Source organism: Ambystoma mexicanum, chromosome 7p, assembly GCF_040938575.1.
Source record: "Ambystoma mexicanum isolate Mex_15411 chromosome 7p, UKY_AmexF1_1, whole genome shotgun sequence".
In the NCBI taxonomy this organism is placed as follows: domain Eukaryota; kingdom Metazoa; phylum Chordata; class Amphibia; order Caudata; family Ambystomatidae; genus Ambystoma; species Ambystoma mexicanum.
The window spans coordinates 720863144-720879492 of record NC_090939.1 but is presented as its reverse complement, the minus strand read 5'-3'; the positions used below and the strand labels follow the sequence as shown (position 1 = coordinate 720879492).

Genomic DNA, 16349 nt, shown 5'->3' with positions numbered 1-16349 from the left:
TCAAGATTCCCAATGAAACATCCTCCGAAGAATCAGGTGAGGAGAATTGGGAGGGTGAGCCGCATCTGACAGGATGCCCCATTGCAGGAGTTTAATCTGCATGACTTCAATACCCAGAAACCCTTGAAAGAAGTAATAGTGAGTTGGGAACCAGAGACACAGACAGGTTATCAATGGGAATTTGAAACATTTGTGTATAGGCGCCTTGAAACACTTGTGTATAGGCGCTTTATACATGCCATATCATATCATATCGTATCATATCATATCAATCTGCAAACCTGTGATGTTCGCAAGTCTTTGTGAAATCCAAATAAACTCTTACCTACAGGAGAATGTGCGAGCAAGGTCTTGCAAAACCAGATGGCAGAAGCGCCCAGAGCATTCTGCTTCTCAGCAGTGCGGCCAGGCTGTGTATCACCAAGAAGGCGTGCTCCGTTTGGGTAGCATTTCCAAGATGGTGCCGCAGACACCTTTAAAGCCTTGCAAACTGTCATCATCCTTAATAACACCCATGCAATCATCAACCAATGATGACACCTCACTAATAATAAGCTAAGAAGGGAATTTAAGAAAAATCCACAGAATGACCAAACAGAGCTGGGGATTGAAATTGAAATGAGGATGAGTCCCAATCCAGGGAGCATACAGAGCGCTGGACTAACCCACAGAGACAGGATATCCCGGAAGGCCTGCCCTTCTGCACTTCCTTGCTTCAAGGGGAGAACCTTTCCAGAAGGAATCCAGAATACCACTCTGTAGGAAAACAGAGAGAATTTGGAGAAAGCCAGTTTGAAAGCAGCAGGAGCCTAGAAATCCTGAAAGTGGAAGACAGCCAGACTATTGAACCAGCAACTCGTATACCTAGAGGGAACTGCAAGGCCAAGCCCAGAGACCTTTCACCAGAAATCCTAGTGTGTAAGGGAAGTAAGACTGTACCAGTGGCAGGAGGTTAAAATAATATTGACTGCTTGAAAAGAAAAGAACCCGAATGTCAGGGGGTGGGGAGGATACCCTTTGTCAGAACTGTGAATTCTGAGAGCAAGACTAGAGAGAGGAAGCGCTTGAGATGGAAGGCCAAGGTCTAGTAAGGAACTCACTGAGAAGCCTGAGAAAGAACCAAGGTTAGAGAGAGACCTATTGTGAAGCTTGAGGAAAAAATCCAAGGGGCACGAGGGACCTACTGTGAATCCTGAACCAAAGCGAAGGTCTGTGAGGTAGAGACCTCCTGTGAACCAAGGTCAATGAAGGACTAATGTGAATCATGAAAGAGAGCCAGGGACGACAAGGGGCCTAGTGAGAAGCAAGAAGCAAACCAAGGTTGTTGAGAGACCTACATAAAACAGCAAGAAACACAGGGGCTGGAGAGAGCACAGCAGTAGTTGCACTAAGGCTGTGGAAAGCCTGGAAGCAAGAGAACCATGAAGCCCTGTTCCTGGGAAAAGGCTATGAGGAAAAGGTGACGGCAGAGAGGCCTACAGAGAAGACCAGACAGACTACAAGTAACTGCTGTCAAACCATTCCCAGAAGGAACATTGCTGTTTTGTTTCTGTTATAATAGGGCGGGTCTGCAAAGGGCTCATTACAAGTTGGGCGGTGCACGTAAAAAACATATACTGCCACTTGACTGCTCAGCTCAACTATAACTTTGGCTGAAAGTTTGTGGCTTCACCTCCAGCTACGAGCTGGAGGTAAATCTGACAGCTTTCCGCCAAATTTCGGTGGAATTACTACAGCAGTAATCCCGACGAAAATGCCCCATTGATTCCTATGGACTCAAAGAAAATGAGGATTTACACCATCACCGACACTTGTAATTCGGCGACCAAGTAGCGTTAACGGTAATACAGTTTGGTGGTATCTAGGTGGATTTGCCGCCCAGATACAACCAAACTCGTAATGTGGCATTTAAGTATGGAACTACTTTTGCTTTGCTCAGTCCTCGAAATATTGTGTTTTATTAATAGAGGGGCGCCAGGAGATGCAGGGCTTGTTAAAAGACTATGGGCCTCATTACAACTCAGGCGGTAAGGGGTTTACGGCGCCGTAAACAGCGCCGACCCTTACCGCCTGAGTACGAGGTCCCTTAGCGCCATGGCGGATTTAACACCTGCTTTTAGCAGGTGTTAAAATCCATGGCGCTAAGGGACCATGGAGTTAATTACGCCACCGTAATTTACGGTGGCGTAATTAACGCCTTCCCCACTCCCATTATGCCCAATGGGGCAAAAATGGGAATGGGGAAGGGTAAATGGGGATTGGGGACTTGCCGCCCCGCCAAACTCGGAATGGGGCGGTAAGTCCGCCAACCACCATGGCGTAAACGTAGTTTACGCCATGGTGGTAAAGTCACGGCCCAGGCGGTAACTTATTGCCTGGGTCGTAATGAGGCCCTATGTTGATAGATTTTATATTGGCTGCATCGGAATTTTTCTTTGTTGAACAGAATGTCCCAAGGAGGGGAAAGGAATTGTAAGAGTAGGTTGATTTTGTGCTACACCGCACAACAGACAAGTGTCAACCTCAAGAGTGTACCATTTGATTTGATCCATTCCTGACACTGTTTATCTTGGTTCCGTCCATATTATTTATACATTCAACAAATAGGCCATGTAGCGGTTTGATCTAACCTCATCCGTGAAATACTGAACAAATAAAACCCTTGTTTTCTAACAGCAGAACTAGTGTCAAGTATGTTACCACACATGTAAAATGCAGCCTAAAGTTAAACAGACCCGTTCTGGCTGCTAGTTTTCATTTCTCTGTTGTTGTGTGGTATGCTTTTTGCTGGTGTGGTGAATACATGTTACAGTAACAGGGTTACTGACCTTTTTGTTATGTTACTGACTAAAATCTAATGAATTGTGCCAATAGTAGCCAATTTGGTTATGCCTCATGTCGAGGGAAAGTTGTACTTTGCAATTAATTTCGCCATTGTTTAATTCACTGCTGATTTCGGGTACTTTGTTTTTCAGCTGGGTGGCACTATTGGAGACATCGAAGGAATGGCATTTGTTGAGGCCTTCAGGCAGTTCCAGTTCAGAGTTAAAAAAGATAATTTCTGTAATATCCATGTCAGTTTGGTGCCACAGGTAGGATATTCATGGTTTATAGCTTTATTGTGAAGTGTACCCTGTTCGTTTCTAGTGTTATAATAAATCATTGTTTTTAATCATGTGTTTACTTATGTTGTAAAAAACCTACATGGATGCATTGTCGGGTTGTGGGGGCATAAAATGGAGTGACATGTGACAAGAAGGATGGTGGAACTTCATGGCTGTCTTAGATGTGTTTTCTCTGGTGTTCCTCTTGAGAAGCTGTGGTTCATGCGGTGAATGCTGGCACTGTTACTTTAGATAAAACGGAAATGTCCAAAAAGACTATCCATTTGTAGGAATGTTACTAAAGACCGAAAAAGGCCTTTCCCATTCGTAGGAACGGATACACTCTTTTTTGGCCGTTTCCATTGAGAATCTGAAAATACTGAGCATGAGGAGTGGGGTTTATATGGTGTCGCCCTCATAGGGGAATAAAGTTTAAAAAAAAGGAAAGGACCCTTTGGCGCTGGTTCCCAAGCACGTAAGTGAAGGGAACCAGTGTTGCAGGGAGTCAGCGGCACACAATGAGGTGTGCCAGGGCGTGGGGTGTTTGTGGGGTATGTTTGGGGAGGCATTCACTTTCGGTTGTTTCACCGTAACGGTCAAGTTAGCTATGGTCTTTTCCGCCACAAACGTTTCCGTTCCGGGCAAACAACCCAAATCCAATAAAACATGGGCAGTAGAGTAGAAGGTAAATGTTGTAAAACAGAGGCAGTGGTATTTTTGGAGATTGTTCTGGTTCATCGACAAGCAGAACCCCAAATGAGAATTATCATGTCAGAAGCAATCACACCATTGGGAGCACGAGGGAGAGGTGTAGGGACAAGTCAGGCTGTAGGAGTAGTATAGAAGCAGGAAGTTTGGCGGTCTGGAAGTTATGGGGCGAACCCCTAAAGCAGTGGCGTTGGTGCATTGTATTTGCATTGCATGACAGTTTAACACTTTTGGTAGTCAGTTCAAATTAAACTTGCATTAACCAGGCCATTTTGGTAAATAAACATGTCTGTCCAGATAATGTATGCTTTTGAGTGATGGCATTTAGATAATTATCGAGGATATCACACTAAAGGAGCACAGTGAGATCTGAGTTTATGATTAAATGGGGACTCAACAAGTTCAAGCCCTTTATTTTCTCTCGTTTTGGATATTGTGAATTACAATAGTTGTGATCACCATTTGGATATAACGTGTTTTTATAGCCCAAGTGCTCCTTTTTTTAATTTAAGTTTAGTATCGCAATCGAGTTAGATATCAATCTCAGTGGTTCAGTGAGGTATGGCCGTAATTGGAGAACTCGCCAAGAAAGTCTTGTGCATAAGTGGAATTAAAAAGGGCTGCACACTTTTTGCCCTTTTTTGCCTTTGGATAAAAACCCTGGAAAATGAATTAATTGCGGAAAGAATTGATGTGCCGAAAATAAGAGTCTTCCTAGCAGATGCATTCTTCCCACAGATTCGTGACCTTTAAAATCCCATTGAGATTCATTCTGGACCAAAACCTTTTTCTTGCTTGCCAACATTGGGTGCAGTGTGGCCCCAGGCCATTTGCAGTTCCTCCATTCCAACACAACTGAAATTATGTCAGAGGGTTATGTTATGGTTAAACGTTTTTATACTGCCCCCATCGCCACAATAATCTTATGGCGCCAAGACTTGTGAGCATAGTGGTGTATTTTGCCGCAGCCCAGAGTAAGCCAGACCTTCATCTATGGAGGAAAGCACATGTGAAATGTCTCCTAAATCGGGCTTTAAAAACAACATCGGGGACTGCAAAGCCCTCAGGGAGGGGGGTGACAAACCGTATCGAGGCTGAGAGCAAGATTTTGAGAAATCAGTATTTGTATTGCTGTTAATTCAACATTTTCACTTTAAAATGATTTTTCTTTTTATATGTAATTCTCATCTAGAAACGTGGATAGTTTTCGAATCCTTATGTGTTCCCTGCTTCCAGTGGTTTTTGAGGTCTTTTATATAAGACAGCAATTCCAAACCCACATTCCAGGCATACTGTTCCTTCAGCCAATGAAGTTTAAAATGCTCCTTTATTTATTCATTTGCAGAATGAACTGTGCTGTGGCTTTTCTTTGCTAATCATTTTACTCTTTACCATCTGATGAAGCAGTCTGTCTAACTTCGATAACTAAAGCATTCTTCCATCAATGCTTAGTATTTCAGCTAGGCCAACAACAGGAATTAACAACCTGTATCTTGTTTAATCCAGTTTTCTAAAGAGCAGATTACCATTACAGTTTAAAAGATTTCCTACCAAAGAGAGTATGAGTTCCAACGTCAGCAGAAGATACAACTTCCTATGTTTATCCTACCACCTCACCCTTCTGAGGAAGAGGAAAGGCTTCACGTATTAAACCCCAGAAGGATGCTTAACTTATATTTCCAGAACCAAAGGCTACAGACTGTATGAGTTGCTCTTTCTTGGCTTTGCTGGTCCGAAAAAAAGAAGAGCTATCATCCAAAAGACTTTTTCTTGATGGATAGTACTTTTTTATGAAAACAAGTTATGATCTAGCCCATGGAGAAGTTTCTGGAGGTCTTAGAGAACATTCTACGTTGGGCCAAGTGACTTTGTCGACCCTCCAAAGGGGTATGCCATCAGCAGACGTTTTAATATGCTGCAACCTGAGCATTGCTTCACGCTTTCTCAGAGCACTACATGTTGGCCCCACTGGCTAGTGAGGATGCAAGGGTAGGAAAGTATGCTCTGCCAAAGGTTGTACCATGAAAGGACATTCCTACCTCCTTGTCACCTCCAAATGTACTCTGAACAGCTTTGGAAGTCTTTCAAAGATGAGGAATCTGTGAGAGGGATGTATCCTCTAGGAGAACAAATTACTTACCTCTTGTAATGTTCTGTGAAAGGTCAGGAATGACAGTCTGACACAATTTAGACATGGTTTTGGCTAAAGACATTTATTGATAAAATAAAAGGAGTTGGGAAAATACCTCGTGTCTCTGTACTAGAGGTGTTTCCCTACCTAAAATCAAAACTAAGGATCTGTCGGTATCAGAATGTCTAAAACGGAACCACCCTGTGTGCAAAGTACTATTCTGACCCTTACTTTGTAATGGAATAAATCCTAAAGTGAAAAGAATAATGGCTTGGCCTTCAGCGTTTCAAAAGTGTTAAAAAAGGAATAAATAACTCTAATTTAAAGTCTATCAAGGATATTGCTCCTTAATCCAGCTGTTGTCTCCCTTCCCCTGGATTCCTTTTCACAATTTCTTGACAATAATAGTTCTTGTCTTTTCTCTTGTTCAGTATCGAAATCACATATATATTTATCTTTAGCCTTTAGGTTGTCAGGATACCTGGTATACTCTCCTGCCAGGGTTTCTCTGTTTCCCTATATTTCACACAGTTGTGATTGCCTGGCATATTTTCTTGCCAGGGCTTCTTTTATTCACATACTTGTGATGTCTGGTATACTCTCTTGCCAGGGCTTCTGTATTCACACACTTGTGATTGCTTGGTATACTCTCCTGTGAGCGCTTCTTATTTTCACACACTTGCTATTGCCTGCTGTACTCCCTGCCAGGACTTGTTGCAGTTGTCTGTCTCTACAACTCCACCTTTTATAATTTATCACATTAGCCCTTTTGGCTAATTCCTTTAGTCCATAATATATTGCCTCATTAGTGTTTTACTTACACTTCCAATCATTCACCAACTTAGCATTTTGGGTTAATTTGCATTGCCCGCTAAAGATTACCTTCTGAGCCAATGGGCTTTTTACTTCTTACTTTCATTATTAAGAAACAATTGTCTCTCTTCATCTGACTTGGATTGTTCAATGTTTAACATACAGCGTGCTCGCCAATACGCTCCGGTGCTCTCTTCATCCCTGTGTGGACTCACTGGCTCTTTGTGGCGTTTCCTGGTCTGTTTGCAGCCAGCCGATGACAGAAGCGGGATTCTTTCTCCTTCATGCTGTTTGGCCTTCGGTTTCCACGTGGCTCTGGCTGGGCTTCTCCTCTCCTTGTAGCTCTGGCTGGGCTTCTCCTCTCCTTGTGGCTCTCCGGTAAGCTTCTTCTTGCGGTTTTCCACCGGCAAATGACCAGGAGCACTGTCCTTGCTTCTGGCTTACCCACGAGGAATTTTCTTTGCGTTGTCCTTTGCTGCTCATTGTATGAGCTGGATGACTTCAACATTCCCTTTTCGGTTCTTCTGCAACACAGAGAGCTGCAGTCTGCTCCCACCAGCAGTCTGCCATTTCTTGTGGTGATCTTCTTTTAAATGTCCCAGGCAAAGGGGTATGCTCACAACAACTAGAGCATTGCCTGTTCTCGGGGCTTCCTCTGCTCTGCATTCCTCCATTCCTTTTCCTCATCACAGTGTTAAGGGGATTCTGGGAATAGTAGTTTCTTTTCACTAGCTTGCATGGACATATTGGAGGAATGGTTTTATCATATTCTGAGGGCAAGTCAAGGTTTGAGAACTGTTCTGCAGATTCGATTGAGAACAATTAATCACTATTCCTTGGGGAAGCAGGGAAGGAACCACAATAGGCCATTAGTATGTTGGCTATGGGAGATTCATCCTGTAATTCGAAAGGGGGATATCATGACCGGAGGGGGGGGGTCTGTACTTCTGCTCTCTATATGGTAGAGGAGAGGCACAGAGGACCCAAGCCAAGATTCTCTATTATTGGTATGTGGTCGAGCAATCAAGGCCTAGCTTCTCAGAAGGTGATGCAGGCTGGTTCCTAAGTACAGTGTAGTCCCCAAGCACCCACGAAGGAATGTCTGCACACTGTATCGGTTAAAATACAGTCTTTATATAATTTACATTCAACGTTATATATAATATCACGATAACGCACTTTGTACCCAGTTATCTATAATGGCAAATATACAGTTCTACGTGGTACCACAATTACTATTGGATCTCTTTGAAGTGCATCAACTGTACGGTTAAATGGCACACAAATCAAATCATAAAGGAAACCAACAATAGAGGAAAGAGGAAAGCAGTTGATATGAATAATTGGCAGAAATACTGGTCAGTACCGTTAAACACAGCTCTGTGTGGAGATCCCCCCACCTGGGCAACCTGAAGAATAAAGATACAAGCCCAGTCCATATATTGTTCACAAGAGACTTCCCAATAGTTCTGCAACCCCAAAGTACCTGGCGTTGTACCGTTCCTCGTCGGGGAATCGACGGCCCTTCTTGAGTGTCCTCCCTTTACGGCAGGAGTCACGGGTCGTCGAACGTCCGACGGAAAACAGGGTGAGCTACGACGGTGAAGTGGCAGCTTCATTCCTAGCGGTGCTCGTTCGCTGATGGGGAAGCGTAAATGTCCTGCAAGGAAGAGGCGTGCGGGGCATCTCGGTGTCGATAGCTCTGGACCGCAAAGAGTTTGAAGAACTGTGGCCCAGCAACGGCGTTGAGTCGTCGGCGTCTCTGTGGTCTTCGGGTGGCGGGAAACCCACCGGTGGATGCTCCTCAGCGCGTCGTCAGTGAGGCCTTCTCCAGCAGGATATAGCGGCGACAATGCGGACGAGAGCGTCCTTGGATTTGAAAGTTCTTAGGCAAACGGGAGCACGGCGGCTCCGGTCAGCGACGGCGGTCGTCGACAGTGGTGGACAACAGTCTGGGCGCTTCTCCTTGGGATTCCGCAGCAGTCCCCATCTCAGGTCGGCAGCCTGTCGAAGGTCTGTCTACCAGGGAGCTTTGGCAAAGATCAGCTAGTGCACAATGGTCCCTCGTAGGTCGGGAAGAGGGCGCCTTGCCAGGTCCTCTCTGGGTCAGTCCTTGGAGACACAGCAGCTTTCAGATTGTGAAGGAGAGCAACAGCAATTCTTCTCGTGCAGCAGTGTTTCAAGGTCAAGCTTCAGTTACTCCAGTTACTCGTCGTAGTGGACTTCAGCTTCTGAACATGATTCCTAGCAGTGAGAGATCCCCAGATATACTGTTGATCTCCCGTTCATTCCGCTGGGTTATACTCAAGCATCCAATCACGGCGAAGGGCATTCATGCAGGCAGGCAGCCAATCAAGCACACAGTGCATTCAGGCCATTCACTTCTCTTCAGACACTCACAACAAGTTATGTGTATTGGGACAAGTACCCAGCCATTCAACACTCCACACTGCATTCATACCAATTTCAGGCAGGGCTGTCTCAGTCATTGGGCCTCATTAGGACCCTGGCGGAGAGGGTATTACGCCAGCGTAGTGCATGGCGTACCTCTCCGCCATACTACGAGTTCCCGTAGCGCCATGGAGGTTTTCTCCGCCTGGTTTTACCAGCCGGAGAAAACCATGGCGCTACGGGACCTCGTTGTTAATTACGCCACCGTATTTTACGGTGGCGTAATTAACTCCTTCCCCACTCCCATTATACCCTATGGGGCGAAAATGGGAATGGGGAAGGGCAGAATGGGGATTGGGGATTTACCGCTCCGCCGAGGTCGGAATGGGGCGGTAAATCCGCCAACCCCCATGGCGCTATCGGCGGCTTTCCGCCATGCTTCGCGGTGCATTTAGCACCGCGAAGTCCGCCCGGGTCGTAATGAGGCCCATTGTGTCAAACACCAGATACTAGACACCCACAACACAGAATGCATATTCGTCACACACTCCATTCACCCAGGTCCCACCCACAGGTGTACCCACAACATACGGTTGTTGGGAAGGCTGCAGCCAGTCTGGTCAGCACTTCCCCACACTACCATATATGGAACTTCCACCCAACAGCCAGTCAGGGGGAAGGGACAGAGTCAGGGCTTCCCGGGACTTCGGGAATATCAAGGTAACAGGCGATGGAAGCCAAGAGGCCACGGGGGCCATCTTGTCTCCATCAGGAATCTACAGATTCCAATGACAGGCCCTGGGCATCCCTAAATGGAGGATGCTCAGGGCACCAGTCAATTCAGCACTGAGCTGCCACCGGCCTGTACCCTGCTCTGTGGGCCTCCCACAGGTGCCCAAAAACATACAATAGGGGCACAGGGTTGTAACCCTACCCATGGGTGCCATAAGGGTATCCCATGGGTCTGTTCACCAACATGAACTCCCGCACGGAAAACATGACAGAACACACGATAAAAAGCAGTAAAGGACAAGGATACGGAGGCCCTGTCCCTCCGATTAATTTCCAGCATCACAGTCTCCGCCATGAAATCCTCCCTCATATAGCCGCCCCTAGGGTCAGGATGAGGTAGTGGCTGCTGTCCCCTGGCCACATGGCAGGAAGTCACCACTGTAAAGGGAGTAATGATGCCATCAGATTCATTAAAGTTCCTTCTGGTGGATACAATGATTCCTTCCAGGAGAAGAGGACCTTGGGACCTCCAGAGAGTTGATGGTAAACCAGTAACAGCGTTACTTAATTCTGGTTCATCATACACACAATTGGTTTGAAATTGTTTGGAAACACGTTGTCTGGGAATCAGAATGAATTCAGGAAGACTCATCAGGCTGATAGGCCAATACAGATCATCTGTTAAAAGGTGCCACGTTAGAGTTCAGGGGAATAGCAGCAGTCTGTAAAATGAATGTGGCTCAAAGGGGAGCACTGATTACAGGGTGGGCAACAAGACCACCTTATGAGTTAAATTGCACTTTGGAGAGTCCTGCCCGATCTTCACAATTTCTCTAGGTATTCGATGATGGAACAGTTTGTTTCAAGTGTTCAAACACAGAATTGTATTGAAGATTGTTGCAGTACCAATTACACAGGTCAGATGTTTGCCAGTTGGGATCAAAGGAGAATTGGAGAAAGACCTAAGGAGGTTTTGTGAAAACCACACCATGAAGCATGTTCAGTCTTCTGAATGGTTGTCTCCATTGGCTAGTGTGTGCAAGCCTAATACCACCATAAGAATGTGTGTGGATCTCAACTCATGTTTATGGGTAGATAGTCCCGCATTGGCCAACATCTGTGAAATGCTGGCCAAAATGGAACCTGCAAAGGGATTCTCCATGCTATATCTATCTTTGGCTGACCACCAGATCAAGTTGTGCGAAGAACGCAGACACATAATGCCATTCATCACCGATAGCATTGCATGTCATTTAGACTAACCTTGGCTGCTGCTGTATTCCAGCAGCTGATGCAGGAAGACTTCATAGGAATGGATGGAGTGGATGTTTTCCATAATGACATACTGATGAGTGTAAAAAGACACAGAAGAGCAAACTGCGAGAGTGCAGGGTGAATGGTCTCACTCTGAAATTTGAAAAACTGGGGGTGGGACTTGGCACCCGAACATGGTAGCTGTACTTTACTTGAGTTCCGCTATTCTTGGCCTTCCCATCGGTGATGTGAAGACCTGTTCTTGAACCCTTATGGGGGTACTGATGGAGCCCCTGTTGAACATTTCAGCGGTGGGTCTAACTAGCCACCCTTAAGCAGAAGGAAATGGCAGAGAAGATGGCGCCCGTTAGCGTCAGCTTGAGCTGTGGGTTATGTCGAGGTAGCCGGCGTTGAGAGGAGCAAAATCAGGCATATAAAACAGGGGCTGGGGGTGTGCAGAGAGCTCTGTGAGAGAGGACTCCTCTTTGCTGGCTTTTCCAGACGGTTGGGCCACCGGGGATGGGACACTTCTGTCCGGTGTCCATGGGCTGCCCTAGTGAGTTACTGCCTCCAAACTAGTGGCGGGGTGGGGAAGATCTTGGAGCAGGTGCTGAATTGGTGCTAATCCACAAAAGCCCCTTAGCCCAAGCCACAAAGAGGGGTCGGCTAGGGGTGGCATTGTTTTGGCAGTGATTGAGTGGAAATTGTATACAAATGGTGTGCATTACACCATTCACATAGCATGCCCTAAAAGCCATGGCACACAAAATTATGGATTGAACAGGGAGCAGGGCCTAAATCCTGGTCTGGTGATACTACAGGAGTCATGGGGACTTCTGCAGTATGGGGGGTACGTGCCTTCACAGCAGCGCGGGACAGCTACATTGTGCTCATCTCATCCTCTCCCTCTTACATAAACCCACATTGGGGTAGGGTAGGTGGGTGGGGGTAGAGCGAATGGGGGTGGGTGGGTGGTGTACAGAGTGTGAAGCTAGGTTAGGGTAGGGTGGGGGTAGAGAGAGTGGTGGTAGGGTTGGTGGGTGGGGGTAGAAAGAGTGGCGGTTGCGTGCATCAGAATAGAAAGAGAAGGGGTAGGGTGGGTGGCTGGAGGTAGAGAGAGGGGGTTGAGTGGGAGGGGGTAGAGAGTGTAGAGATTGGATTGGTGGGTGGGGGTATAGAGAGGGGGTAGGGTGGGTGGGAGGGTGTGGGTAGAGGTAGTGGGGGTGGGTGGGGGTAGAGAGAGTGAGGGTAGGGTGGGAGGGTGTAGAGAGTGTAGGGATTGGGTTGGTGGGTGGGGGTAGAGAGAGTGGGGGTAGTATGTGTGGATGGGTAAAGGTAGTGGGGGTAGGGTGGGGCTAGAGGTAATGGTGGTACGGTGTGTTCACTGGGGGTAGAGGTAGTGGGGGAGGGCAGGGGTAGAGAGAGTGGGGGAGGGTGGGTGTGGCAGAGAGAGTGGGGGTAGATTGGGTGGGTGGAGGTAGAGTGGGGTTAGGGTGAACCTGTCTAGAGAGAATGAGGGTAGGATTGGGTGGTTGGGGCTTAGAGAGTGTAGGGATTGGATTGGTGGGTGTGGGTAGAGAGAGTGGGCGTAGGGTGCTCGGGGTAAAGAGTGTAGGGGTTGGGTTAGTGGGTGGGTGTAGAGAGAGTGGGGGTAGAGAGTGTGGGGATTGGATTGATGGGTGGGGTAGAGGGGGTGGGGTAGGGTGGGGGGTAGAGAGCATAGGTATTGGGTTGGTGGGTCGGGGTAGAGAGAGTGGGGGCAGTATGTGTGGGTGGGGGTACAAAGTGTGGGGATTGGATTGATGGGTGGGGGTAGAGAGCGTGGGCATAGGTTGGATGGGGCTAGAGAGAGTGAGGGTAGGGTTGGGTGGCTGAGGGTCGAGAGAGTGGTGGTATGATGGGTGGGTTGGAGTAGAGAGTGGAGGTAGGGGGGCGGTAGGGTGGTTGGTTGGGGCTATAGAGTGGGTATTGGGGAGCATCAGGATAGAGAGAGTGGGGTTTGGTTGGGTGGGTCGGGGCAGAAAGAGCAGGGGTAGGGTGTTGGTAGACAGGGTGAGTGGGTAGAGAGAGTGGTGATTGGGTGGGTGGAGGTAGATGGAGTGGGGGTTGAGAGGGTGGGGGTATGGTGTATGGGGTATAGAGGTAGTGGGCTAGTGTGGGTTGTGTTAGAAAAAGCAGGGTAGGATGGGTGGGGAAGATAGAGTGGGGTTGGTATGGGTGGGTGTGTGAAGTTAGTGGGGGGAGGGTGGGATTGAAGAAGTGGGGCTAGGGTAGGAGTGTGGTGGTAAAGGTAGTGGGGTAGGGTGGGAGGGTGGGGGTGAAGGTAGTGGGGGTAGCGTGGCAGTGTGGTGGTAAAGGTAGTGGGGGTATGGTGGAAGGGTGGTGGTGAAGGTAGTGGGGGTAGAGTAGTGGGAGGCTTGGGGTTAGAGGTGGTAGGGTAGGGTGGGTGGGAGTAGATGTAGGGGGAAGTTGGGGGTATTGAGAGTGGGGTAGGGCGGGTGGAGTAGAGAGAGTGGGGGTAGATTGGGTGGGTGGGGGTAGAGAGAGTGGGGGTAGGGTGGGTGGTGCAAGAGAGAGTGAGGGTATGGTTGGTTAGTTGGGGTAGAGAGTGTAGGGATTGGATTGGTGGGTAGGGGTAGGGAGTGTAGGGATTGGGTTAGTGGGTGCGGGTAAAGTGAGTGGGGGTAGAAAGTGTGGGGATTGGATTGATGGGTGGGGGTCGAGAGAGTGGGGGTAGAGAGTATAGGGATTGGGTTGGTGGGTGGGATTAGAGAGAGTGGGGTAGTATGTGTGGGTGGGTAAAGGTAGTGGGGGTAGGGTGGGGGTAGAGGTAGTGGGGAGGGTGGGTGTAGAGGTAGTGGAGGTAAAGAGAGTGGGGGTAGATTGGGTGGGTGGGGGTAGGGAGAGTGGGGTAAGGTGGGTGGTACTAGAGAGAGTGAGGGCACGGTTGGTTGGTTGGTATGGAGAGTGGGGGTAGATTGGGTGGGTGGGGGTAGAGAGAGTGGGGGTAGGGTGGGTGGTGCTAGAGAGAGTGAGGGCACGGTTGGTTGGTTGGGATAGAGAGTGTAGCGATTGGATTGTTGGGTAGGGGTTAGAGAGTGTAGGGGTTGGGGTGGTGGGTGGGGGTAGAGAGGGTGGGGGAAGAGAGAGTGGGGGTAGGGTGGGTGTGGGTAGAGAGTGTAGGGATTGGGTGGGTGGGGTTAGAGAGAGTGGGGGTAGTATGTGTAGGTGGGTAAAGGTAGTGTGGGTAGAGGTAGTAGGGGTAGAGATAGTGGGGGTAGGGTGGGTGGGGTAGAGAGAGGGGGTAAATTGGGTGGGGCTAGAGAGAGTGGGGGAGGGTGGTTTGGGCTAGAGGGAGTGAGGGTACAGCTGGGTGGTTGGGGGTCGAGAGAGAGGGGGTAGGGTGGGTGGGGCTAGAGAGTGGTGGTAGGGTGGGTGGGGATAGAGAGAGTGGAGGTTGAGGGGCATCAGGATAGAGAGAGTGGGGTTTGTTTGGGTGGGTGGGGGTCGAGTGAGTGGGCTAGTGTGGGTAGGGGTACAGAGAGTACGGTAGAGTGGATGGTTTGGGGTAGAGAGAGTGGGGGTAGGGTGGGTCAGTGGTGGTAGACGTGGTGGGTTGATGGGGTAGAGAGGGTGGTGATTGGGTGGGTTGGGGTAGAGGGTGGGGGTAGATGGAGTGGGGGTGGGGAAGGTGGGGGTAGAGAGTGGGGGTACATCGGGTGGGTGGGGTAGAGGTAGTGGGGAGAGAGTGGGTTGGGGTGGGTTGGTGATGGTATTTGGTTGGGGGAAAAAAACATGAAGAACAAATCAGCCTAGGGAAAACTTGTCAAAAGTAGAGAAAATAGCTCAACCAAAACCCAACCAGAACACTTAATGGGGAGGGGTGTTTGGGAATAGGATAGGAGTGGGCAGGGCTACAGAGAGTTGGCGTGGGGTGTGTGGATGTTTGTTAAAAGCGGCCTTGGGAGCACAAAAACATCTGCCGTCAAAAGTAGCCCCCAATGGCCCAAAATAGCCCAATTGTCCACAAGAAATGTCCCAATGTGAAAACACTGTGCAATGGAAAGCCCAGCACCTGACGTGCTTCTCACAAAGCTGATTAGGGCAAATATTGTTAGCAAAATTTTCATTGGGTAGTACGCCGGAAAAGTCTGGAAAAAGAGATTTTAGTGATTTTGCATTTTCATACCATGGCATGGCCCTGTGCTAGGTCAACCACATATTCTCAGTTCAGAACCCTCATTTCCCTTCTCTCTCTCCTGTAACAACGGTTAGTGCAATTTTATAGCACAAGCGCCACAGGGACGTCATTTAGGGGTCACCCGAGGTCTCCCTTGTGACCTCTAAAAAAAAGAAAAAAACGTTTTTTTTGTGTTTTTTGTGTGTAATGCAAGCTCCTGGGCTGTGGCCAGCCCCATGTGGCTCTTTCCTTCTGGAGTGGCTGGCTTTCTTGTTCAGGCCCCTTAAAAAAAGAAGAAAAATAAGAACAGGAGTGCCACAAGTCTAACACTTTCAGCACTGACCCGAAATAAGAAAGAATAGGGATACCAAATAATGTGTCTTTCTGGAATTTTAAACAATAATTGCTAGACTCATTAAAGGTTTATTTCAGGCACACTTCAGGGGGTGAGTCACTGATTTAGGGCCTCATCACGACTTTGGCGGTAACCCTTAAATCCAGCGGTAGCGCTGTTACCGCCGGATTTAAGGGTCCGCCAAATCAGGGCTTCGGCGGATTTCGATCCAGCTTTGAGCTGGGGGGAAATCCGCCAAAAATTTGCGCTGTTACCGCTGGCCGGAAATCCGCCGGCGGTAAGAGCGTGAAAATTCCCCATTGAGCCCAATGGGGAATGGGGCATTCCCGTATGGGCTCAGTGGGGAATGGGGAATTCCATTACTGCCAAACCGATCCGGCGCTAATAGCACTGGGGGGTTTGGCGATAGGGCTAATACCGCAGGCGGTAATACCGCCGGCGTTACCGCCCAACTCGTGATGAGGCCCTTAGTCTGTTCTTAAACGCCTCAACTCAGCCTTTCATCCTTCTGAGGTTGATAAATGAGTATCAACACAGGTTGGATATTGGGTCTATATTTTTTCTATATAAAGCCCTTAAGCGTAAGTGCTATATAATAACACATCATTATCATTTGGTCATGGACGTCTGCTTGCATTCACAGTAATTTGGTAATATGGGCCTATACACACTGATCTTAAC

General features: G+C 48.1%; 1 protein-coding gene across 6 annotated transcripts in view; it reads left to right on the top strand.

Annotated features, from left to right (window-relative positions):
• CTPS2 (CTP synthase 2) overlaps positions 1–16349 on the top strand; it is a 2467148-nt gene that overhangs the window by 781651 nt on the left and 1669148 nt on the right. For all 6 annotated transcript variants that reach the window (XM_069636801.1, XM_069636799.1, XM_069636802.1 and 3 more), the window contains one exon: positions 2976–3092. In XM_069636801.1, coding sequence (XP_069492902.1) covers positions 2976–3092 — 117 coding nt within the window. The remainder of the gene's footprint in view (positions 1–2975; positions 3093–16349) is intronic.